Source organism: Fukomys damarensis, unplaced genomic scaffold (genome assembly GCF_012274545.1).
Source record: "Fukomys damarensis isolate Sample0158 unplaced genomic scaffold, DMR_v1.0_HiC HiC_scaffold_39, whole genome shotgun sequence".
Lineage (NCBI taxonomy): Eukaryota > Metazoa > Chordata > Mammalia > Rodentia > Bathyergidae > Fukomys > Fukomys damarensis.
In genome coordinates this window covers 95,900,035-95,927,121 of record NW_022900951.1, presented here as the reverse complement: position 1 = coordinate 95,927,121, position 27,087 = coordinate 95,900,035, and the positions used below count along the sequence as shown (strand labels likewise).

The 27,087-nt window shown below is 40.0% G+C and overlaps 1 protein-coding gene across 3 annotated transcripts in view; it reads right to left on the bottom strand.

The window, feature by feature from the left end:
• Positions 1–2,564: 2,564 nt before the first annotated feature.
• Lonrf3 (LON peptidase N-terminal domain and ring finger 3) overlaps positions 2,565–27,087 on the bottom strand; it is a 36,583-nt gene continuing 12,060 nt past the window's right edge. For all 3 annotated transcript variants that reach the window (XM_010622637.3, XM_033760268.1, XM_033760269.1), the window contains 8 exons: positions 25,473–25,737; positions 24,625–24,715; positions 16,464–16,578; positions 12,604–12,725; positions 10,564–10,722; positions 9,319–9,481; positions 7,958–8,107; positions 2,565–5,146 (listed from right to left, as the gene is read on the bottom strand). In XM_010622637.3, coding sequence (XP_010620939.1) covers positions 4,991–5,146; positions 7,958–8,107; positions 9,319–9,481; positions 10,564–10,722; positions 12,604–12,725; positions 16,464–16,578; positions 24,625–24,715; positions 25,473–25,737 — 1,221 coding nt within the window. In that variant the 3' untranslated portion in view covers positions 2,565–4,990. The remainder of the gene's footprint in view (positions 5,147–7,957; positions 8,108–9,318; positions 9,482–10,563; positions 10,723–12,603; positions 12,726–16,463; positions 16,579–24,624; positions 24,716–25,472; positions 25,738–27,087) is intronic.

Genomic DNA, 27,087 nt, shown 5'->3' with positions numbered 1-27,087 from the left:
AAAAAAAAAAAAAAAAGAACCAAATAGATGTTCCTATAGCTTTTCTTTCTATTAAGCTTCCAACAAAGTGATAATGAAGTTAGGTAATTCTTTTCCTAAGGTATGAGTACAATTTTGTTGTATACAAAGTGAGACAATAGGAAACATTTTTTTAATGAACAAAAAACTTTCACAAAAACTGTCTATATTACATTGCTATTACAACATAGATGAGCTGAAACTTTTTATACAGACTTGGAAGAAGGGAACCCCTAAAAAGAAATCAAGCATATAGAGGTAGTTGAATAGCAATATAGGGGAGCAATATCTTAATTTCCCTTCATTACAGTGCAAGAGTAAAATGACTGCTTGACAAACAAATGGAAAACAAGCACACAACCAAAGATGCCACTGTTTAGGTAGCTTGCTTGACATTTTAATCCTGGCATTACTGCGAACTGCATTCAATGACAAAATTAGTTTACCTAAAGTAAGCTTATGGTGCCATGTTAAGCTACTTGCTCTCTTTTTATTTCACTGTTGTTTATTATCATTGCTTTAACAATAAATGATTAACCAAATTTTAAAATGATGCATAATCTACAGTGTTGCTTTGTAAACTTCAGTTAATCACATTTGCTTCGGAAAGTTTTTTAAACAGCTACAGAGTCATGAATAGCAAAGCTTTAAGGTAACACCAGGAACAGAGATTACAGGCACTTCTCTCTGGAGGTTAATTTAACACGTTTGAAAATACCCACTTGTAAGTGAAAAACCTCTTCACCTCACATCTGGATGTGCATAATCCAGATTAGTAAAGTTACACTGTGATAAGTGGAGCTATCACTCTAAAATGGGTTGAATGCATACATTTTACATGGCTCCTTTACCTTCCTTTTCTCTGCACTTAGGAACGCGACAAAATGGATCCCACGCAGCTGGCTGCTTTTCAGAATTGTCTTTAATCTTGAACTAAAATCTCACTTGTCACGCCCAAGAGCAGGCTGAGAACTGGCTCTTTTTCAGTATTTGGGCAGCCAAAGACTGCCATATTAGTCATATACCTCTGCTATGATTCTGCCTTGGTGAGTAGAAATGGATGCAAAGTCAAAAGGCTGGGAACTTGAGGAAGGAGTCCCTGAATAAAATACTCCTGTTGGAAATGGAGTTGGCAGGGGAAACACAGTCCCCAGTGGATTGCAGTCCATCAACAGTATGCAACCTGTTGATAGTAAGAGACCTCTGGGTGCTGTGAACTGCCCTCAGGAGCTCTGCTGCTCCTGCGGCCAGTCACAGGGGATTATCTGAGCCCAGGCCAGCTCCACCGGCAGAGCTGGAAGAGCCACATGTGCAATGACTTAACTTGACCCAGCTGCAGAAGGCAGCACTGGGCTAGAAGCAGTTGGCCCTCAGAAAAGGCTGTTGAAATAGTCAGTCCTATGACCTATTAAGTCAGGACTATGACCTCTTGTTTGCAAGTTATGTATAGAAAATTAATTTCTTCATTTTTCATTTTCTACATTTTGCTGGTTATTAGCTAGCAGCAGTAGTGCAGTACAAAGCAGAAAGGCATGATGTCTGTTGGCAACCTGGCACATGTATGTGGGTGTATATGCATACACATATGTACACATACATACAGAAAATAACCTACCAGAAAAATACTGAGTCAGTCACAACGGACAGGAAAACCAAGCCAACAAGTGGCACTATCTACCCAGGGGGAAGTCTTGTTTTTCTAGGCTAGATTTAGACTTATGTCTTTTCTCTATACATTCTTCCTTCATTTCTGAGCTGGGCAGCAAAACCACGTTACAAGTGGTAAAAATGGTCAAGTCCAATTGATGATTCTGTTCAAGTAAACCCAAAGACAGCCAAGGTTTAGCCCACCTACTGCCATTACATAAGTTTAGCATAAAACAACCCAACTATGTATCTAGGCTACTGAAAGCAAAGTGCAATTCTGCCTAACCAGGACGTATGCATGCTGGAGTTGAGTGCTCCCAGATTGAGGGGCATTCTATGATATGAAACATTATTAAGAAATCAAACTATCTTTTTTGACTTAGTATAGAAGTGCTGGATAAGTGAATTTAACTTTATTTGCATCTTCCCATTTGGAGCTTCTTGGGGTGCTTTTGTGATTGACTGCCATGTCTGTTAAACAAAATATTGTGTAACACAATAAAGATTTAAAATTTTAAAATAAGATTTAAATTTTTTTAAATATGCAAAGTGATACATTCAAAATCAAGTTTGACTACTTACTAGATGACCATGTTACCTGGGCAAAGTACTCATCATTGCTGAGCCTGTTTTCTCATCCATTATATGGGGATAGTAATTACTTTCTAAGAAATAAATGACTTAAACTCAGGTATGAGAGATCATCTTGCTTCATATATGGTACATGGCAGGATCTCAATACATTTTTTTGTATTTGTTACTTTGGGCAGCATAAAGAAATATAATTCACCATTTATGAACTGAGCACAAAATTCACAGATCATAAAATCCAATCATCCTGGTATGGGTGAGATCCTTAATACATTTTGGAGAACCAAGATTGGTGACTTTGTTATTCTAACAAAGTTAGAATTTAAGGCTTCCATTTTATCAGAGAAGCTAGATTTCCAAGGAACCCTGCTTTTTAGCAGTTATTGAAACAGGAAACCATTTGTTGGCATAGTACTAATCCCTACCTCTGACCCTCATTTGTTCTCTTTTCACTTTCCCAAACAGAATAAATCCCCAAAGGAATCACCTGTAAGCCATCAAGTTATGGTCAAAATTCAGTGGTGCAGATTCCTCCAACCAAGTTTAAAGGGGTTGCAAGTGGGTGCTGTGTGTAAATGCAATGTGTGATGCAAATATAGCTTTTGAGGATATTCTGTAACTATGACCAACTCTGATTTGTTGAATATCTCCTCTAGTCAAGCTGCCATGCTACAGGATTTCAGGCATATTTCACTTAACGTTCATAACAACCCTATATGCAATATTTATCATTACTATTTCATTGATGAGGAAACTGGCTCAGCCAAAGTTAAATCACTTGTCAAAGCAACACATTTAGTAAATGGAGAAGCTTACAAGCTTTCCTTTGTTGTTTTTACACTACAGAATAAGAAATTGTTGTACCAAGACTATGTACACATAGTTGAGCATGGGGGAAGGGGCTCTAATTTACTGTACTCTGAGCCTTGTAGAGTTTTCCTCGGCAGACAGGTCTTTCCACTCTATCTACTCTACTTGCATTCTTTCCCAGCCCAGTATACTCCAAGCATCAAACCTGCTAACACAACATCCACTAAGAAGTGAGAAGAAAATGTGCTTTCTGCTTACACGAGTCTCTTAAATATTATCTGGATCATCTCATTTGCCCATTACTATTTCTGGCCACTGGTGGTATAGAAGTCAGGCTACAGTAAGACCCCAACTTACGAAAATTCAAGTTGCAAACTTTGATAGGTATACTGTATGAGACTCATTTTGTCGGCTTATGAACGAATCCAACTTAGGAATAATTCTTGAACAGAACTCATTCATAAGTCAGGGAGTTACTGTAATCATTCCAGGCATGACCTTAACAGAGTGGGCTGGCTTCCAGTAAATAACACGCTGTCCAGAATCACACAAGGGAGGGTAATCTACATGAAGGCACAAGTGCCACAACTCACTTCTTCTGGCCCTAATCTTTTCACTGACATTATGACTCTCTTATACTCATGGTATTTTTTAGGTTCTTTAGATATGAAAGGAATCAAACCAGTACTAATCAAGCTAAGTAATGTTACTTTTACTTTCTTTTTCTTCTCTTATATTGAAATCTTTGGCCCACTGAAGCTAGAAGAAAAGGCAAGGTTTTGATGAAACCATAGATGTCTGGTTATTTTAAATTACTGTGTTTTAAAGGGTTCTACCTATCTGGTGCAGTTGTAATAACAAATAGACCTTCATCAAGTGTTTTAGCACAGGTCTTCATCCTCAGAACATCGAGAACATGTGGAGTGTGTGGGCTAGCTTGGAATGGCTGTGACCTATTATACTTTTGAAACCCATCACTTCTAGTCAGATTACTGAAATAAATGCCCATAATAGGTTGTAATTAAAGACACCCTTTGCTTATTGCTCTAGAACAACAATTCTTTCCACCTCGGTCTGTATTACACAAAGAAAATGGATTATTTTACTTTACCTTGGCATAAAGCATAATCTATGCTGAATCATTGAAGTATTTTGTGTTGTTTAATTAAAATTAGAAAAGTTGAATCTGAAGATGGATGATCTTAGCATCATTCTGAAGTCCTTTTAAACTTCTACTAGGATAGACATAGAAACAGTTCAAGAAATGGGATCAATGTAGTAAAAACCTTTTGACCAAAAATTGCACATTTCTAGTATTGTGATTCCCCCTAGGTACATGGTAAACCACATCAATAAATAAAGCAATGGATTTTTCAGTAATGTATGTACACTTAAATAGTTACAAACATACATGTAGAAAAAGGATACAGTAGTGCAAAAAATAAATTATTAAAACAGAAAGAAGTATGAACATTACTTTACACAATGCTCTATAAAACCTGAACCATTTGGAATGAGAACTCAAGTCAGTGAAATAATGCAGCAACATTATTAGTATCTTTGCTTCACATTTCAACCACACAGTCATTCACCTACAAAAGAGAGGAAAAACTAAAGAAAAGTCATGTTAAACTTCCAGAAAATCTTATGTGAAAATCACGGGTTTTTTTCTAGGCTTTTAAACACCTCTGCAGTCTATGTAGTTGTGCAGCATGTCAAGAAGCATCTTAAAATAGCAAGTTTCAAACAAGTAACATTCATTTGGTCTTTCTACTCGATTTCTCTGTGTGATCAAAAATAGGAAAACACACCTCTTTTTGATAACCTGTTCTGTTAAGATGTTATTGCAATTAGATATATTTACAAGTCAATCTCCCCAAGGCAGCAGGGAGGGTGGGAATTTCTCTTCAGCAACCCACTCTCACTAGTTTTGGTTTCGGGATATAAAAGCCAGGACTCGTCGAATACCATTCAGTCTATCTTTTAAGGACCTCATTGCAAGAAACGGGAGCTGAGCTCGACTTTCCAAAGGAAGAACAGCTAATATCCACCAGCACCAGGCTGGGCCATTCGGGTTAATCTGAAACAGAGAAACACAGTGGGTTCATCCTATTCCCACAAAATCCGTAACAGTCTGATGTTTTCCAAATGCCCAAAGTATATACCATAGATGTAACTGCTTCTCTGTGTGATAGAGACTATTAACTGCCTTTGTATCTATTTCCCCTTTATTCTAGCAGGGCATATAGCCATGGTGGGGGTGGGGCAAGGGCACTTTATTTTCCAGCCTTCTTACAGCTAGGTGAGGACATAAGACAAAAGTTTTGGTTAATGAGATGTAAAGGGAAGATGTGACGTGTAATTTCTAGGTATGTTCTAGGAAAGTAGCATATGGCTTGGCCTTCTTTCTCTCCTTTTCCCTACCTAGATCAGGGACATGGTGATGATCAGCCTTCTTCAGTTAAGAAGACAAAGGCAATATTCTATGGGCACTAGAGCTTTGTGATAAAGGAGCCTGGTTTCTTGAATATTCTCATAAAATATAGCTGCCCTAGTCCTGCAGAACTTAGGCCCTTTATCTTATTTGAACCGCAATAATTTTTAATACTCATTAAAGAAAACAAACCAATATCCTAATAAACCATGCCCACTATCCAGTGTTATTTTATGAGCTGAAATATCCACTACTTAGTTTCTCCCACTTCTGGGACTCTGTTTAGATCCTTTGAACTCATGTACACTTCTTCAGGCCTTTAATTGCCACAACTCCTCAGGCTTTGCATTCTCCTAACTCCTTTCATTGTCTTGCTCTGGCTAAAGGCAAAAGTCCAGATATACCAGGGCACTATGTACAGCCTCTACTATCTTCTCCTCTGCAACAAGGAGCTCTGATTTATAGTCTCAAAGAACAGTAACCTCACACTGCAAAATTTCCAATTAGAAAACACATTCGTGGTAGCTCCCAGGTTTTCCTTAAAGAGCTTTGTCACCCCATATAAATCCTTTGCCAAAATTTTATGTGTAATTAACCTTCTGAACATACATTTTAGGCATTGATGACTTGTTTCTTACTAAAACTGAAATGCATTTTCTTCCCACAACTTTCAGAAAGTTGACTTTAGGACTGTAGAGAACCATGTTCTATTTGAAACTCCTATACCTAGGATTATTTCACTCCAAATTGGTAAGTCTGATTCTCCCCAAATCTCATTGCCTTCTTTTGTTTTCTGTGCCTCTTTAATTTCATCTGGACTTTTTTTTGGCCCCTCACAGCAATCTGTAACATGTTCTTCCTCTGTGATCATTTCTGGATGTTAGACTGACATTCTGAACTTCCCCAGAATCATCAACAAAGATATTTAATACATGTGGTGGTTTCTGAGAAACTTCCTCCTTAGCTTGTTCTTATTCATGGGACTGCTAGGGCTGGAGCTTTGGCCATAGCAAGCCGTATTGGTTTCAGTTTTTTTTTTTTTCTGGTGCTGCCACCACCAAAACTACATGATAACAAACTGTAACAAGAAAGGAAATGAAACCCAAGATTTCAGCTTTCTATATCATTAAGTCCTTATGAATCCGTGTGGCATCTGTGTTTTCTCCTGTGGAAGACACAGTTAGCACTGGTAATCTCCCTTTTGCCTGACTGGGGGAAAATACTTCCCAGCAGGTAAAGAGGAACATTAAGCTTGATCACAAGCTTGCTCAGAACTATGCTGTAGTCCTGAGTCACCATGGCCCAGAGCCAGGAGCTGGGTAATTGGGAAGTACTCCCTGATCTTTCTCCTTTCAAAAGTCATAATGCCTTTGCACAGTAAGATAGGGGCCACTTCCGTGGCCTAGAGAAAAGCAAGACATTTCAGCCCTTTAGGGATGAGACAGGTGCTTTGGCGCCTCAATATCCAAGAAGAGGGGACTTTAGAGACCTTGCCATCCACTTCTCTCATTTTAAAAAAATGGGAGAAAAAGGAAGGGATTTACCCAACCAAGGTCATGTTGTTAGGAAGGTAAGCAAAACCAGTCTATCAGTAGAGAAGCCAGAATATAATGGATTCATATTTCCCTATTGTGACAGAGTCAGGAATGAGCCTAAGTAAAGAATCGAAGAAGGCATAGGAGTGATGATGTAGGAGAGCTATCTCAGGGTATGGGAAATGGTGGCAGTAAAGAAATATTGCTTCAGGATATCTCCAGTTTTGTCTTAGGAAGCAAGTCTTTCCAAAGCTGGAATTCCCTGAAAGTATACCAAGCAAATAAAGACAGGTGAAACATAACTCCCTCCACTTTCCTAGAGAGCTTGTGACTGAAGCTTGATCTCATATGTGGGCCTATTCCCAAGGAAGGTCTATCCGGTGAAATTCAATGAACTATTCTCTGGGATAGTTCAGTGAAGGGTAAATTTAAAGATGGGTTCAGTTTTCTCAAGACCTTTTCACCCCAGATGTGGACAACAGCAAGGGTCTAGACTCGGGGGGCTGAGCTGGATGTGCCTGAGTGTGACAAGTTCCTGTGGCTTTGCAGTTGTAGTGTACCTGACCCTATCTCCTAGCTGTTGCTTGCATCTTGTAACCCTAATGATACCATGCTGTGAATGTGTACTCTCACTGAAGGTTCTTCAGCTGCTAGTGCCTATGTTCCATTCCCTCACCTTGCTTATCTCTCAACATGTGCCTTGGATCAAAGTGCCCACACCATACTTCTGGTATTCCAGTTTTAACTTAGAATCCTTTTGTTCTTTTCCACGATGCTCACTGGCCAGGCAAACAATACCACTTTGGACTCACATTCTTCTCTGCACTTATTGCTGGATTAAAAACCACACACCCATCTACTCACAAATTTTAGGAACTCCCATCTGGTGGCGTAGTCCAGTATAAAGAGACATTTTATGTACCTGGGGATCAGCATCTTTCTCTGGCATTGGACCAAAGTGATTGAGTATTCGATTCTTCAGAGACGATTTGAGTGAGTGAAACCACAATGACGCTTGCTCGTAGACACAATTATGTAATCCCATGAGCTCAGCACAATCCTCTCCCTGAACCTGAAAGTATCACAGTGGAAGTGAATCCTTCTGTGTTGTCCGTTCCTCCCAGAGTTGCTTGTGACACCTGACTCTCTTTCAGCATCCATTCTGCCTTTCTACAAGACGCCTAACCCACCTAGCTTCCTTCTACATACACGTGAAACACTCCACAGCCAGGTACTGGACTGTGAATAAGCATGGCTGAGCGGGAGGAAGGCAAAGTGTTTGACTGGCTAGAGTTGCTGAAACAGGAAGATACACAGAAAGCCAGAGACTCAAAGAGGCCTGAGATGAGGTTTGTGTTAAAGCAGGTAATGATGGCTCATGCCTCTATCCTATTCATTTTCTTTTTTAGTACAGGGAATCAAACTCAGGACCTTGCACTTGCAAGGCAGGCATTGGAACAACTGAGCTAAATCCCCAGCCCTTGTCCTATTCATTTTTATATCTATTTTTCCATTGTTCTCTGGGAAGAGATACATGAAAGTATCTGTGTCTCAGTGTTTAACTGACTTCAAAGTCAAATAGTTTTTTTGGTTGATCAAATATTTATTAATAGGTGACTCAGTGAATGTAAATATAAATGAACATGGGATTCTTTTTTAAAATTTTATTTAATTTAGGTTTATTGGACAGTGTTGCCTTAGAGCACATTAATCCCACACATATCAGAAGACCCTGGGATTACTGACCTCTTCTAACTATTAGCTCAGAAAACCAAGGATTAACTGGACATGTCATTTTTCTGTTTTGGGGGACGATAGATGATTCTGCTTTAGGAAAAGTGCTACCTAGTCAAGTTGCATATTTAAAACTACAAATACATGTATGACTCTACAATGCTATCAAAAGAAACAAGTTTGAAAATGTAATTAAAAATAAATAGACAGATGAAATACACATGTGTAGACACCTCTCTGATCTACCCCTTGGTGTCCTGAGCAAAGGTGGAACTCTTAGGCTGCCTGGGCCCCAGGGTTGCTCTGGCATAGCATTTCTTATGCATGACGGCTACTTAGCAGCTAAGCAGAGAGAGCCAGGACAATGGGTGCTCTCCCTGCGGTGCTGCAGCAGGAAAGCAATCCAGCAGCATTCAACGTTGCTGCAGGAGTTTGGTGAGAAATCTCAAGGCCCCAAGACAGTTCTGATAAATCCTCCTGCAGTGATCTTTGCATGCCAAGTTACAGGGAGAGACTGGCTTTGGGATTCTTGGCACTGGCCACTCTCACCTTTTGATCTTCAATGTATTCAATGTCGGCTGTGTTGTAGCCATCCCGTTGGCCCTGATGGAGCACCTTGAAGCGCCTCTTGCCTATGCTGTCAACCACTGAGCGACCATCAGCAAAGAATTGAACATTTCTGATCTCTAGCATGCAGCCATATTCTGCAAACCTGTTCATTGAGAATAAAGTCAAGAAAGTAGATCTTTGATAAGTTTTATCTTCTGAGTGCAGAACCCCAGCCATTTATATAACCGTATGGTACATCTCAAAAGACTTCTGCCTATTTACCTGCCCCTGGGTGTACAGTTAGAACTAAAGAATAAGGAGCACCTATACAGTGTAGAAAGAAAATCTCAATGCAACCATTTCCTGAGCACATACTATGTTCCAGGGATATGGTATGAATGTGCACCTCAAAACTCATGTTGGATGAATTGTCATTGTAACAGTGTTAAGAGTGGTGACCACTAAGCAAGGATTAGTCCCTGAGGGCTCTGTCCTCAAACTGGATTAATGCTGTTTTACAGGACTGCATTTATTATAAATGGACAGGTTGGCCCTCCTCTCTCTTGCTCTGCTGTTTCCCTTCTGCTATGTTATGACACATCAGGAAGTCTCCTACCAGATGCTGGTATCTTGATCTTGGACTTGTCAGCTTCCAGAATCAGGACAAACAAATTTCTATTGTTTATAAATTACTCAGCCCATGGTATTCTGTTAGAGTATCCCAAATGGACTCTGCCAGCCAGCGAGTGCATTTAGTGTTTTTTTGTGCATTAACTCAGAAGCTAAGCAGAGAGAGCCAGGACAATGTGTGCTCTCACTGCCATGCTGCAATAGGACAGCAATCGATGCCCCACAACAAGCAAACTCAATGAGGTCAGCACTATCACCATACCCACTTAAAAGACAAGAAAACTAAAAGCAGAAAGGTTAAGTAACTTGCCCCAAGTCAAACTCGCTCCAAGGCTAGAGCTAGAATATGAGCCTGGGCAGTTTGACTCCAGGGCCCACACTCCTAGAAAACACGTTTTATAATATATATCACCTGCTTCACAAAAGGTTGCATATTTCATTTACACAGATAGCCTCTCATACAGTAAACGAGGCACCAGAGGGACTGGGATCTCTACAAGTGTTCTTGTTCTTAAACTGGCTAAACCACATAAGCTCCCCACCTCTGTGAGTGCCTCAAGGAGAGGAAATCCCTCTCTACCCATGGCCCCTTTACTCCCAGGGCTCTTCACTTACCCTTTGACGGGATCTCCAAGGCACATCCCAAACTGTCTCGTGCCTGTCTCAATGCATCTCCGAATCATCAGGCGGTAGCAAGGCTCAAAGATGTGCAGAGGACAAGGAACGGTTGGATAGGCCATGGTACACACGAAAATAGGCACATTCTTATTTAAGCTGTCAAGAAGAGCAAATGAGATGGATCTCAAAGAAATGGGGCAAAGTACAGAAAGGCTGGTTAAACATCACCATGTAGCTCCCCACCACCACCCCGAGTAAAGACCGGGGGCCATCAGATTCTGATGGCAGAGAGAGAAACACTGACATGCGACTGATGTCACAAGCTGAGTCTCATTATCTGGAGCAGAGGCCAATCTGAGGTCTAAGAGACTGACACAGGCATTGCACATATTCTCCTTTGGCTGAAGAAGTTTTTTAGTACCTTAACATTGTGGGAGATAGCTATGCTGCATATTTTTTTCTTTCTTTCAAGTATGCACTCAAAATGATTTCTCTGTTGAAGAAGGAATATAAAGATGGTATAAGTGCACACAGCTCTCCAGAGCTGGAGTGAGAAATTCTTTGCAAGTCTTCATGAACTTCTCAAATTTGCAAAGGCCCCCAGAGTATGTGCATAGCAAGCTCAGGCAGGAGAAGAAGCAAGCAGAAGAGAGGCAAGAGTAATCTAGCCTAGTGATACTCAAGTGCTCCTGTACATCACAGTCACCAGGGACTTTTAAATCTCAATGGCTGGGCCATCATAGCCCCAAATATAATGACATATTAGCCCTGGAATTAGGACCCAAGAATCTGCCTTTCAAAAAGTACCCCCAAAGATTCAGACGTGTAGCCCACCAGGGAATCCCTAACTGTGCCAGGTTCTTGTGGGTCCTTGACTTATTTGTCCAGTAAATCTATATGCAGGCTGCATCTAAACCTACCCAAGAGATATAAGATTATTTGCCCAAATCACACCAAGGCCAGGTTTAGGATTCTTTTAAATAGAAATTTCCCTAGTATATTCCAGTATTTATTAATAAAACTTTAAGTGATATTTGAAGTATTTAAGTGATATTTGGGTTACCTCAATGTTAACCTGAGAACAAGAATGAAATGAAAAGATGTCCTGAATAACTCTAATATAAGTCAATGAGAAAATAAGGACTTTTAGTTTCTGAGGAAAACACTCAAAGTGAGAGGCACATTCAAATAAACTGATGGGAGTTTAGAAATATTCTCTACAAGGTAGGCATAAAACCAGAACAGCTTTTGTCATCAACACTGCACCTTTAGAATGCTGTGAGAATTCCACCGGGGATGCGGAGAGAGCAGGGCAGCAGCAAGAGGGGTAGAAACTCGTGATCATCCCCCACTCACTCCGCCAAGCGATCAAGCAGAGAGCTTGGAGCCTTGCATCTGTTACCATGCTTTCTATTACCTCTCATGTGTGCACAGCAGGCCAAGCATAGAACAAGTATAACAAGTGCAATTACCATTTAGGACACGCTCACCATGTACCAGCTCATCAGTTTTTCATAAGTCCATTGTGTAAGAACTGTTATCTCCAGGTTATAGGTGAGGAAACTGAGACTAAGAAAGGTGAAATGATCTGCCTAGGGTCATGAAGCCCTCTCATATTTCGATAGAACCTCTCAAACCCAGGCCTGACGTCACCAAAGACCTTGACCTCACAGAACCTCCTTATGTATTTTCAGGCAATCTGGATACATCATAAATTCTCCTGGTTAAACCTTTCCAATTTACTCCTGTCAGCAACATCCTCTGAGTAGTGCCAAAATGCATCCTGGTCAGTGTTTTGATTTATGCCTCTTCATTGGTGTGATGGTAAATGGTTAACTGTTATCTGGGGGAGGAAAAAAAGGCCCTAGTCTATAGCACTTGCTGATTTCCATGGTGTAAATACTCTCACCATGGCCAATTTCAAGGTACCAATGTGGTATCCCTGAAAGAGGAGCTGGAGAAAAATGTGTGTATTTACCTCTCATGATCTGGTATGGATGAAACTGAAAACAGAAGCATGCATGTACATATACATACTTAGAGAGTTCTTCCATTTCCTCTTCATAAAGCCTCCTCCGTTCCTTGAGTTCTTCTGGAAGGAATTTGGCTATTAGCTCTTCCATTATTACATTTTTGCTGTATTTTCTTGATGCCAAGCACTACGTACAGAACAAGGTAATTGGATATTATGCAGTCATCAGAAAAACACAAAGGACTTTTAATATAATCAGTAAAATAATCCAATGACTCACATACTGGAGCAATTTGGATCCATACTTTAGTAGTGATACTATCATATGAATTCTCTGAATGTTAGGATTTAGTTTTTCAAATTTAAAAAAATGCAAGTGATTACCTAATAATTAGAATAATTAGAAAAAATATTTTAACAGAGAAAGAACTTGAGTTGAAGTTTTTAAAACAGCACAGATTTCCTAAAACATTGAAATTGGAATCATTTTGTTATCTAAAAAAGAGGTGATCTTTGCTTCTCTTTTCTCTGTTTTGTTTACAAGCTCTTTGGTCTCTATTTGAAATATGTTAAAGTCAGTAGTCAAAAGGTTTGGGGAGCTAAAAACAAATGTTTTTTGAGCCTTTCATACTCTGCCTAGATCCCACTTCAACCCATGCTTGGATTCTGGATATTCCCAAGTCTATAGATTTTGTTCTAACTTTACTTTTAAAACACACAAACAGCTAACTACTGGTGACTGTTTTCGTCTATCTCCCTTTTTCATTTGCCATCTATGTAACCAAAATTATGTCATAATCACAATTTCAGAACAAGGGCAAGCTTCGTTGTCACTATTACTCTCCTCCCAAACATCCCTACTTCATGCTTACTTAGGAATGTGCAAGTTAGAGGTATTTGATGGTGTCAACCAAACCACCAAAGTTAGGGAATTGCTGTGGAAACTACCCCTATGGACCAACCAGGGAGAGCTCCTGAGGGTGAAACTGCTGGTGTCAGACAATTTTTTCTCCTTACCAGAACTGGTAATCCCTATTTTGCAATGGACATGATTGAAATACTTATCTCTGTATATAATGGTGTAAGTGTTATCCTGTAAGTGTGACAGAGAGAAGAAAGTATCTTCTAGCCCCTGATATTAGGACCATACAGTATCTGCATCCTGGATGCCTTAGCGGCCACCACTAGTAGCTACAAGAGAATCAACTGTGTTACTCAGTCAGTGCTCAGAAGGCAGCCAATCCAAGAAGGAGGTGATGCTACAACAAAACTCCAAGAAGGGAACATCCTAAAATGTCAACAGTGGTTTTATTTAGGTTCTGAGCATATGGGTAGACATCCCTTCTTTCTGATTATCTCAACTTTGTACTGTTATCACAGCATGGATATTTTATTTAAGTATAAGGACCATGGGCTTCTCACTTACAAACAGGTCATCAAATTCCACCTATTTATCTAGGGAAAGGGATGAGTTTGACCTTCTCCAAACACACACCCTCAAAGCTAACCTTGATGATTATTTCATTTCATTCCCTTACAGAAAATGTTTAGGGTTTGGTGAAAGCTTAATTTGTGACTTCTCTGGACCTACATACATGTAGAGATTGCCCCAGGTCTCCAACCTCTCTAAGGAATCGCAAAGGTCACAGAACATTAATACTGATTGTAAAATGTGGTGCACAAGGGAAAACAAGACAGATTCCTGGGTCGTCTTCTACCACAGTAAATTCTATCAGGCCCACTTGCAAAACAAAAGTAGGACTTGGTGTGATCAATTTTAGAGAACTTAGAGGCCCCAGAGCTTTTCAAGCAGCCAAACATATGCTAACTAGTATAGTGATTCCTGAGTGGTTAGATTTGGCTTGTGGGAAAACAGATTTTCGTACCAGAGAAGTAGGCTCATTGCTGTGGCTAAACCTGACCATACCTGACCATGTGGTTCAGGAGCCTTTGGAACTAGCTTGTGGGAAGGGTTTGGAAAGGTTTGGAGATGCTGGCTGTAGACACAGCCCTGGGATGCCTTAACATGTACTTGATGGGATGTTCTGGTCAGAGCTCAGAAGATCAGAATACTGACAGAAATGCTGCTGGTAAAAGCCAAGCTCAAGAGGTTTCTTTTGGAAAGAAGAACTTCATTGGCTTTTTGACTCCAGATCATATGTGTTATGCCTTGGCAGCAAATTTGCCTGCATTTTACTTATGTACAGAAACTTTGGCTGAGACTGATAATAAAGATGGAGGACTAATTAATCTTGCAGAAGAAATTTCAAGGCAGTCTAATGTTGAGGCCATGGCATGGCTACTGTTGGGGGCTTTTAGCCAGACTTATGTTGAGAATAAAGAGGAAAGAGCCCAACAGAATGATTTTAAATGTTGTGAATTTGGCCATAAAGGAAGCTCTGGTAAAGTTGCAGACTGCAAAGACAAAGCAGAGGAAAACGTGATAGCTGAGAAGGAACAGGACAATGGAAAAGATGGCCTGAGGATGTCATAAGAAACAGCACGACCCCAGCCTTTGCAGACTCACGGTTGCAAAAGTGAAAGAATTTGCTTTGAGAAATGAGCCCAGAGCACTATGATCCAGAATGGTGGCAGTCTAGAGAATTTGTTCCTCAGGATTGGGTTCAGAGTGCTCAGTGACCCAGGCACTCAACCCCTACAGCCAAGAGAGAAGGAAGCCTGGCTACTGCTCCAGCTGGTGGCAGACCTTGGCATCATCCATGTGGTGCTTGTTTTAGGTGCACACAGAATGCAGGAGTTGTGGAGTCAGGAAGGCTTCATCCAGATTTCTAAGGAAGACCTGGAAGGCCAGGCAGTGTGCCCCTGAGAAGGCACTGTGTGTAGCTGAAGATGCATCATAGGCTCCAGAAGGCTGGAGAAGCCAAGAACATGGATCATCTGAGGAAAACTGTAAGGAGGTGGCAGAGCCAGCCCAAGAGAAAAGCCATGGCAGCTATAACCACCAGTAGTGTCATAGGGGCAGAGCCACCCAAGCAAGCCCTTTGGAGTTCACATCTTGCCACAGATTGCTTTGGATGCTGCACATGGAACTACAGGACTTAATGTTTTCCCTGATGGATTTTGGACTTGCTTTGGTCCCATTACTTTCTACAGCCCTATTTGGAATGGGAATGTTCATCTTGTGCCATTGTATGCTTGAAGTGCTTAACTTTCTTTTCACTTGTACAGGAGCTTTCAGCTAAGAGTCTGCCCTAAATCTCAGAGGAGACTTTGGACTTGGACTTTTCAGCAATGCTGAAACCAATAGGACTTTGGCAACTCTTAAATGCTTTTTACATAAAGAGATGTACATGAGTCTCTTTGGGGGGCCAGAGGCAGAATGATATGACTTGCATCTATATGTCCCCCCAAAACCTCATGTGTTTTTAGGTGGGGCTTTTTAAAGATGGCTGCATCTAGAGTGTGTGGTGCTGGGATTAAGGTTGTGCGAGTATTAAATTAGTTCATTAATTGATTTGGCATAGCTCTGGGTGTGGATAATGGGAAGTCCCATCCTGGGTGTGAGTGCTACCCATCCTAAGGATGTGTAGCCTGGATAGAATATAATGGAGAAAAAGAGGGCTGGTGTCAATGTTTGCTGCTTCTTCACTACTTTGGTTTTTTGCTGTCTTCCTGCCTTCTGCCCACTATGAACTGTTTCTCCTTTGTCATGTGCTCTCCCCACCACACCACCATGCCACATTGCCTTGGAACCAGCCAACTATAAAGAAACCTCTACAAACTGTGAGCTATAATAAACCTTTCCTCCTTTAACTTTGGGTGCCAGGCATTTTGTCTCGGCAACGAGAAAAGTAACCTGGGGGGCGGTGCTTTGCTCTAGCACAGTGAAGTTACTTAGGATCCAGTCAAACTCTTAGTATTTAATTCTACAGTTAATGCCACTAAGAAATAAATATTGGTTTACCTGTGAGAGACCATCCTTGCACAATGGACATTTTGCATTGTGATCCAGGCATCTTTCAAGGCATTTTAAGCAAAAGGTGTGCCCACAAGGTGTTGTGACTGGCTCATAGAATAATCTGAAATTTAAGAATAGAAATGGAAGAAAATTGTAATAAGACAAAAAATAAGACAGAAGTACTCATGGTTAAGATTTCATAGAATTATTTGGAAAAAATCTGCATGTAAAGAATTCTTTTAGTTTTTAATCATGGCTATTGCTGCACATCAGAAAATCATTTGCTTTTTATTTCTGAGCAGATTAAAAGTAATTCATTTGTTAAAGATCATTTTGCAATATTAGTCCTAGTCTATCTCTTTTGGGGCACCCAATGTTTTTCCCTGTCTGGTCCAGGAAAAATTGAAATTAATTCCAGAGTGAATAGATTCCATACAAAAACATTTAGCGAACTTGTTCACCTGATTATGTGTAAACATACACATAAATACATACATACACACACATAAGCACCTTACATCAGATGACCCTGGGAAAAACTTGACTTCTTTGCTAATCTTCATTTCTTTTTTTCACTTAAGCAGCATTTACTGCCTGATATATCTTGAAACTGCATCTCTAACAAGTATAGCTTTTATATGGTTAGATAATTTCCTTAGAGGTTACAGGGTAATATTGTTAATCCACTTACTGATATAGATAGATGAATAAATACAGATATATGATGATATACACACATATATACTATATATTACATATACACATACTGCAATTCATTTAGCTCTTACTTTAATTGCTTTGGAAGAGCAGGATATTTTCAATATAGTCTTCGAATCCTTTATTAAAGCTGTTCTGCCTCTTTAGAGATACATGGATTTAGTTTGCATAAAGAAAGGTTCACCAGCAGCAGGACCAGTGGGTGTGGGTGACTAACAATGATGATTAAGAAGTGGGAATAGTATTCACTAAGAGGAGGAGCACAGGAAGAAGAGACACATGATCAACCTATTTTGACCTCTCAGGAGTGTTCAGTTGAGGGAAAGAGATCGGCAGCTACACAGCTCATGTGGCCAGGAGGTGCACCAGCAGTCTAGCCCACCCTGCCAGGCTGAGCACAAGAATCAAAATGGCAGAGCTCAAAAGTTCTTGAGAAGAAACTGAATCCATCAACTAGAATAAAACTGAGTTTCAGAGGTAGTAAAGATGCTTATCTAAGTATACACAATGGTTAACAGATGACACTCTCTACGATTTTCACCTCCACTCGTGCTATTTTTATTACACAATGATCCTCAATCATGAGTGTACATAAGAAACACCAGGGGCATTTCTTTAACAGCTTTTTTGATGCATAATTGACATACAACAAATTGAGCATACTTAAAGCATACAACTTGATGTTTTGATATATGCACACACCCATGAAACCCACCACAATCAAGATTGTGAACCTACACACCTACCACTCCCAGTTGTTTCCTCCTTCCCCTCCTTACACCACTCCTTCTCACCTGGAGAGATTTTTTAAACTGCAGATACCCAAGAATGCATCTACAGAGATCCAGATTAGTAGGTCTAAGGTCCAGGCCAAGCATAAAGAGTTTTTTGAGCTCCCAGTTGGTTTTAACACATATCCAGGCTTGAGATTCACTGTATTACACAATCCTACCAACGTCTGTGTAGGCAAACCTTCTGTAACAGTCTTCAGACATAATTATCAGTCATCCATGGAGCTTTGAAAACATTTGCACAGTGAAGCTCCACTGGCTGAAGTTCCAGATTCAGCAAGTCAAGGGGATAGACAGACATTTGATCGTTTTAACATGCCCATGAAATTCCAGAATAGCAGAAAGAACTTGTACATATTCAATGTTTTTTTGTACTTTTTGAATTTTACAGTTTCTTTAGAAAGTAGTTAATTTGTCAAACAAAATTAATACATCTGACTTATTAAATTGGCCAACAAGTAAATTTTCAAAAAGAAAAAAAAAATTTTATGTTAGAGGTCCTAACCAGTGCACTAAGGCAAGAAGACGACAAACCTGAGTATCGGAAAGGAAAGAGACAAATATGTCATTATTCTCAATGGTATAATGATGAGTAATGAATTTAGAAAACAGAAGAATCTACAGAGTGACTGTTAGAATTAAGAATCAAATTAGTAAGATTGCTAGATATATACTACAGTTGCAGATCTATATAGTTATACCAATATGTTTAAAATACAGTTTTAAAGAAGAATGACCTTTATAATTTCTTTTCAAAATCAAGTACCCAGGAATCTAATAAATCTAATAAAAGTTGTGTGAGATCTCTTGGAAGAAAAAGAAGCCCCATAAACATCCCATTGAAAAAATGTAAAGAAGCCCTAATAAGTCCCAACAAAAATTCCAATGGTGATTTCATTTGTTTTGGAGGAACTTGACAAATTGTTTTATAAACACAATAACGAAATACAAAGGACTAAGACACATTTGAAGAACAACAACGTAGAAGGACTTGATCCAACAGACAACAGAACTTATTACAATTTAGGAATAGACTCATAAATGGACTTTTTACTTATAACAAGGCACTTTAAAGCAGGGAATGGGGGGAGGGGCAGGAAATTTTTTGGATTTGTTTGTTTTTGCTACTTAAGTAGCATGCTCAGTAAATGGTATATTGGTTATCTAGAGGAAGAAATTAATTTGTTCCATTTCTCACAATGTACACAAAAGTGAATTGCATTAGGCTGTAAAAATAAATGTGAAAGGTAAAATAATACAGCTTTCGGAAGATATAATAAGAAAATAACTTTATGACCTCAAGATAAAAACCATGTTAAACAAGACACAAAGAAACACTATAAATGAAAGACTACTAATTTTGACTGCACTAATATTAAGAATTTTTAGGTTCATCAAAAGATGTCATTGAGGAAGCAAACAGGCAAGCCACATAGGAGAAAGTATTTGTAATACATATGATTGAAAAAAAAGACTTGTGTCTATAACAGAATTGCAGATCCTTCAAGTAAGTAAGAAAGAGAGAGAACCCAATAGAAAATGAGTAAACACTGATGGATATAAAAAACAGTGTTTAGCCAGGCATGCTAGTGCATGCCTGTAATCTCACATTCTGGGAGGCCAAAGCAGGATGATCACAATTTTGAGTCCTTCCTGGGCAACTCAGCGACTTAGCAAGAACTTGTCTCTAAAAAATAATGGCTGAGGATGTAGCTCATTATGAAGGCCCCGAGTTCAATCCCCAGCACAGGAAAAAAGAAGAAAAACAAAGACATTGTGCATAGCAATATTGTCCAGAACATCACCAAACTAGTGCCATCCTAAGCACCCAGCTATAACAGAATTAATAAAGAAATGGTCGAGTCATACAATGCGATACCATACAATAATGAAAATGAATAAACTTCGTCTACCTGCACTAATGTAGACAAATGTTAATAGTGAATAAAAGAAGGCAGATTCAAAGAATACATTTTAGATCATTCAATTTATATAAATTATAAAAATTAAGCAAAATCAAATTGTACTAGGCAGATAAGCATACATGGGTGGCAAAAGTATAAGACAAGAAAGAAGAGGTCAAGATAGTAGTTGGAGGTGGGGGTGTTTAGTCCTAATTATGAAAGGACAGCTTCTGGGGTCGTACTGATATATTATTTATTAAACTGACGGGTTACATGAGCATCCTCTTTATAGTATTTTATTATGAGAATACATATACGTTTATGCCCTTTGTATACTTCTTAATTCACAATGTGCTCCAGAAGTGTGACCTGCAGGCTGATTTGGGAACCATTGTTGTGATCAAACTACAAGAGCAGCAAAACCAGGATAGTTTGTTTCCTCAGTAACTTGAATCCTGAACATCTGATTCCTTTATACTCTATTTGATTATGCTAATGATGAAGATGACTGGTGAATATGTGTCTACTACCAATACACAAAGCTATTTTTCCTGGGAAGTTCAGTTAAGTCTATTATTCATCGAATAACATAATCCATATAAATTAACAAAGAGCTTGCTAGTTAACAGCAAAAAATATTGACATTTTGTGAGCAGATGAATGAAACATACACAAAAGGATACAGCCATTTCTTAGCAAGTTCTATCATTAAAATGCCCCTCGATAAGAGGCAATGAATGTGGCCACAGACACTGTATAATTATTGCTTTGAAATAAGTCACTTTTCAATACTCAATTCACTTCTATATTCAAGGATATTACTCTGCACAGGTTGGCTGAGTAAAGTGACTCGGAACAGATGGAATATATTTTTCTTGTTGTATTTCTGGGTGTACGCGAATACTCTTTTTCATATAAATTAGCTTTATACGTGAATAGGTGGCAAGTTTTATTAGCTACATTTTGTACTGAGGAAATTAAAACGCATCCAGGTTAAATAACTCGCCCAAGGTCACACAGCTAGCTGACGAAGCAGAAAGCTCAGGATGTGAAGTCAAACTTGATGCCATTGGGGATCTTCCTTCTCCACTCTTATGACATGGGGATGACTACTTCTCATATGGACACCATCCACCTACACGGGGATGTGCACACTCATATACACACACTTTGACATCTCCCTCTCTATCTCTTTCCCTACTTTCACTCTAGAAAAACAGGCAGAGAAACAGAGGTCCTTACTATATAGAGATGTGTACCAGAATTCCTCTCCCCTTTAGTTACCACTTCAGGTAATGATTTCACAAAACACTTCAGGAAGGCACTTACAAATCAGAGCAGGGACAGATTTCCTCACAAGAAAGCATTTTACACTGTCACAGTGATAGAGCAAACAATAGTAATAATAAATGCTTTCAGTTAGATGGAAGCTCAGATAAAATGTTTTGCTTATCTGGAAAAAGCTGTCTATTCTCACCAGTTACATCTTTATAGTTTGTTCTTTTGCTATCAAATGAGAACAAAGAGGAAATGGGGAGAAGGAGGAAGCAGGAGAGAGAAGAAAATGCACTGACTCAACACCCCAAGTCTTAAGTAGCTAAACTAGGTTAAACATAAAGCTTCTTTCAATTGACAAAGACATACCTGGGCTGCTGGGTAAATGGTTCATATATCAAATATTTTCACTTCCTACCTCAAAATATTCTTATCATCCCAAAGGTGATATTATTCCAAAATATTCTTATCACTTCATAGCTGCCCTGGAGGTGGACCCCACTAGCTATGGTAGTCACACCAAGTAAACCTAAAAGAAGGATTTTCAGCTACTAAAGACTGCTGGGCAGAGTTCTGAAGTGTGGGAGTCAGGGGGCAACTTTCTTTAATAGAGCTCCCCTGATTTAGCGATGGAGATTTGGAGATTGGAAGGGTCCTCATTAGTGTACCCTCCAGGAACTGTTCCATTCACTCTTATACTTTTCCTGCGAGACTTCAACCTGCTCCTGAATTTCTCTCTAGAATTAGAATATATAAAGTCATGGTCTAACCTGTCTTTCTAACAATGCAACACCGTGGGACAGGATTTAATTCTAGAAAATTTCACAGGTGATGAAAATGTCCAGTTTCATGACCCAGAAGATGGCAGGAGACTGTCTCTACTGTTAAATTCCCCTCCCTCAAAGACACATGAGGGCAATAACAGAATCTAATAATAATTATTAAAACAACAATAAAAAACACAGAGGTGGAAACCTGAGCTTTTTTTGAGACTGGAAGCTGAAACACATGTATGAAATAGCCTCCATCAATGCCTGAAGGCTAACTTACAAACAGATCCTGTTGGACAAGAAATTACTGTACATGTTTCTGACCAAGGGCTGCAGTTTTACAAGCCTTCAGATAAAAAATGCTCTATAAATTTGGCAAGTTTCTTATTATCATAAAGAAGTGGGAGTCTAGCTATAACTTAGCAACCTACACAACAGCTACTTCAGGCAAAGATGGGCTTTGGGGTTGAAGTTGCACTTAGAACAGGGGTCAAGATAAGGGCTTTTAAAATTAGGAGTGCAAAGACTGGAAGGAGTTCTTCTGCTTTTGGTATTTATTTCTTGGAACAAATTTCTAATCCTTCACCAAAGCCCTGTATTGAGATCAGGGTCAATCAAGATGAAAGGGAGAAAGCGGAGGAAGAGGAACAAAAGAACTTCAACTTCAGGATTCCTGGTCCACAGAGAAAACATAAACAGGATGGGTCTGTATGTTTGATTTTGTGTTGCGTGGATGTTGGAGGGAGCATTAGGAGCCTAAGTACAACAATGGCCTGCTCCTTTTCGGTGGGCTAAGTCAAGTCTACTAGCTATGGGGGCCATTTCTCTTCTTAGAAGCAGCAGTTTTTTTAGCTCATACTTTGGTTTTGGCACAGTTACATGCCACTCTTTTGTGTGCGGCTGAAGGAAGTAGTGAAAGGGTTACTTATATAGCCCATACCATCCTAACCCACACCACCTAAACAAATTCCTGAAAATGTATGACATTTCACCTCCTGCTCTGCTCCTTATCAGATCTGCCCAAGCTTCTGAACAGATCTGACTGGCATGACTTTTTATTTTTAATTATTACTGCACATGTTAAGGAACCCAGGGCCTTGCACATGTTAGGCAAGCACTTTTCCATTGAGCTATATCCTCAGCCCTAACTAAAAATTTTTAAGAGAAAAAGAAAAGAAAGTCCATGTTTTGGGTAATGGCTGCCTTATTCTTATTCATGGATAAGAAAAGTTACTCAGAACACAAATTGTATGATTGATTGTAGAGAGATACGTGCTTAAAAAGGGCAAGAAGACATCTGAGGAAGATTCCTCAACTGGCTCCCAATGTGTAGTGAAACAAAACTCTTCTTGACACCTTTTCTCTCTGGTCAAACATTTTTTGTGCAATTGTTTCAGCCTCCTTTTAATGCTCTTTTGGAAAATGGACATACAGAATCCACTGAAAGCTGTGGACCATTGTCCTGGACACACACACATGCACACTTTTACATACAATTTCAGTGAATTCCTAGATTTGTTAGAATCCACATATAGAAGCTCCTCAGGAGTCTCTGGACCTAATGTTAGGAAATTTGGTCTAGGACAGAAAACCAGTTAATATTTATAGAATGTTCATATATGCCACACAATATTGTAAGTGTTAAACTTCCTTTTTTTCTCCTCCTCCTCCTTCTTCCTCTTTTTTCCTCTTCTTTCCTCCCTCCCTCCTTCCCTCTCTTCCCTCACCTGTCTCTGTCAGTGATGGGGATTGCACCCATGGCCTTGCACATGCTTGGTAAGCATTATAACACTGAGCTACTTTTTTCAGTTAGTCATAACAACCCCATGGGATAGGTGCTACTGTTTTCTGTTTTACTGGCAAGAAAAGAGTGGCAGAGATTGTCACTTCCCCTAGAAAAATAGCTTGTAAACGGACAGAGCTAGTGTTCTGACTTTGGAAGGCTCTTCTTTTAGCCACTAAATTCATAGATGTGAAATAAAACAAATGAAAGCTATTTTTAAGAATTGAATGTGGCTACAAAGACCATAGTCCCACTATCTTTCTCTTTTTTTTAGTGGGGAGATGTGTTTAATTTGCCTCTCTAGAAATCTGAGAAAGCAGAAATGATATGGCACTAGCTGGAGGGGAAATGCTTTGCTAAGTATCTCGCACCTGCACCTGCTACTATTATTCATGGCACAATTGAAAGACAATCTAGTTAGGCTCTCTACTTGGCTTCCAAAGAGTAGGCCTTTGGCAATGATATTAACCCCTGAGCTTTTAAAAGATTAGTTCCACAGTTACAAACATAAATATTTATTGGGGTGAAGGAAAATTGTGTAGACACGAGACAGGCTGTTATAAGGCAGTGTGTGTGTGGGGTGGGCTGACCAAGTAGAAAGTGGATGTCTCCTCTCAAGACAATCATATTCAACAACAACAACAACAACAAAAACAAAAACAAAAAAAAAATGAAAGCCAAACAAAAGACATTCAGCTTGTGACCTCTGTAAAGATTGCTCCCTTTCCACTCTCCAGGTATTTCCAAGGCAGGAGTCCAGGACGCAGAGAATGTAGTCTTAAGTAGGGGATACAAATTGTGCCGTGTGACACTGTCGTGATTTCTATTTTGTCAAAACCATGCTTTTATTCAGTAACCAACCGAACAGTAGCTCAATAGTACAAAGATACAGGCATACGAGAGGAAAAACTATCAGGCATCACATACCTCATACACAGGGAGCATTCAAGGTCAGAGGCGTCAAAAGATGCAAGTGGAATATTGAGAGCAGCTTTGGCCCCCTGATCAGTGGGAAGATCTGTGATTTAGAAAGCAATAAGTCAGAGCTGAACAAACCTTGGTTTCACAAATAGTACTTCTGAGACACACACCCCCAAAAATCACTTTCCAATTTGCCACACTTGCCACCTCCCCAACAGTTTATTTAGTGGCCACTGGAGCCACTGAGAATGGGATGAGGTTTCCAGCAGTTCCCCATAGAGAAGGGCAAGCCAGGCACATTCCAGGAGCCCTGGGGAGTTCTTTGGAATATGACAGGCACCTCACTCTCAAACAGCAGGAACAGCAGCGGCAGCAGCAATTCCTGCAATTTGAAGGCCTGCAGCAGGCCTTCAAAGCCAGGATTGAATCTTGGCACTGCTAACTTCTGCTGAGAAGATCTCAAGTTACAGCTACTGCTTCTCAGATGCCTACCTAGGGGAGTACAACTGGGTAAGGCCTGACCACATGTCCCCATTCTATATTTCTGGACTGGGATGAGGATGGAGAGTGGGCCTGGAAGGAAGAGAGACTGTCAAAGGCATGGGATGTCATGACTTAATACTGTGCTGGACCTTGTGCCTTGGCTTCCTGTGATAATTAACACTGAGTGCTTACAGTGTACAAGGTCCCATGCGTGATCTCACAGAAACTTCACAGCAATTCCTGATGTGGCACAGCTGGGAACACCAAAGCTGGGCCACACACCTAGAGCCAGAGGGGCCTTCAAATAGAGGGGAACTTGGTGAGCCCACGCATCTCCTCTAAACCACTTTCTCCTTGGGTAGAGTCATTACCTTGCTTGTACGCTTTATTAAACACCTCTGTGTCTTCTCGGAGTTCAATTTGGCAATGTTTCCTTTTCTTTTCCTGGCATTTGCCAGACTTGACAGACGCAGTATCTGGAGAGGCAGTGTCCTGCTTCTCCTCTTCTTCCTCCTGTTCTTTCATGTTGTCTTGCTGACCATCTGCCCGTACTTTAGCAGAGTTCATTAGTTTGCTACCATCCCTGCTGGCTGATGCTTCCTTCTGACTAGAACAATGCGGGAGCTCTGGATTTTCCTAGATGAAGAAAGAGCTCTATCAGATTCTGCATAGGATCAATATTCTACACAAAGGTGACAAAGAGAAAAATACATAACCTTGATCCTCATTACTGGTCACTTAGTGGACACATAGCTCAACTAAGGGGCAGTCATAAGGTTTATTCCCACTTCCAGTCCACACAGCATCTGCAGCAAAGGCCTGGCCAGTTTGGGCAGAGTTAGGGAAGTTCCCTAGGCTAGAAGGAAAGGCACATAGCAGGAGACACACCCTGGGCAGGGGGAAAATGCAAGGGAAAGCCCTCCTCACCCTCCTATCCAAATCATTCACCGGCAACACCTTTAGGGAAACCAAGGCATGCAATGAGGGTAGGTACTGTCCCTCAATGCTTCTTGCCCTGAAGGCCATTCATAGCCATCTGCAATTTCAAAACCCCAAATCCTACAGGATTTTTGCTAATGCTTTGGTCCTGGTCTGTTTACAGGCCTGCCAAATCACCTCAGTCCCAGAGCTGTATGTTATACTGATTGAATGAAGAAGGGTCAACCTATTCCTTTTACTAGATCTTAGGTTAAAAGTCTCAAAAGAGACAGAATCATCTGGCAAAACAAATCATACATCTCTAGTCTTTTAAAGAATTTCTAAGAGAGGAATATTTGAAAATGGATTTAGAAAGAAATATTATGACAATATGTTTATGTAGATTTACCTGGAAAATCTTTCTATACAGTAAGACCCCGACTTACAAATATTCCACTTGTGAACTTTCAGAGGTGTACTGTATACGACTCACTTTGTCAGCTTACAAATAAACCCAACCTATGAACAGTTCTCCCAGAACAGAACTCATTTGTAAATCGGGAACATACTGTAATCTAAATCCATAGCCCATAGGTCAATATGTTCATCTTACTGCTCCTCCAATCACTACCAAAAAATTGCTGCCATACACACATGAAAAGGGGAGCATACCATTTGGAGAAAACAGTGAAGAAGGAGAAATAGGATGTGACCTTTCTCAATCTAACCTGGGGAGTTCAGGGTTCTCCCAATACTATAGCAAAACCCTGACTTTCTATGAATCCAAGGCATTGTCTGCACAAGAGTGTGCTGACTTGCGAAAGGAAGTCAGGTGGAAATCCAGCCTCTGTTCCTCCTCTGGTTCACTTTGGAGAGCCAAGGGTGTTAGTTTTTCTTCTTTTCAGAGTTAGCTGAAAGGAGAAGTGACTCCAAGCACTTGGATTCAGTACATATAAAATTCACAATCATGTAAAATTGACCACTGGGAGGTCTAGGGATTTAGCTCAGTGGTTCTGCCGCCTGCCTCGCAAGTGCAAGGGTCCAAGTTTGATCCCCAGTACCAATAAT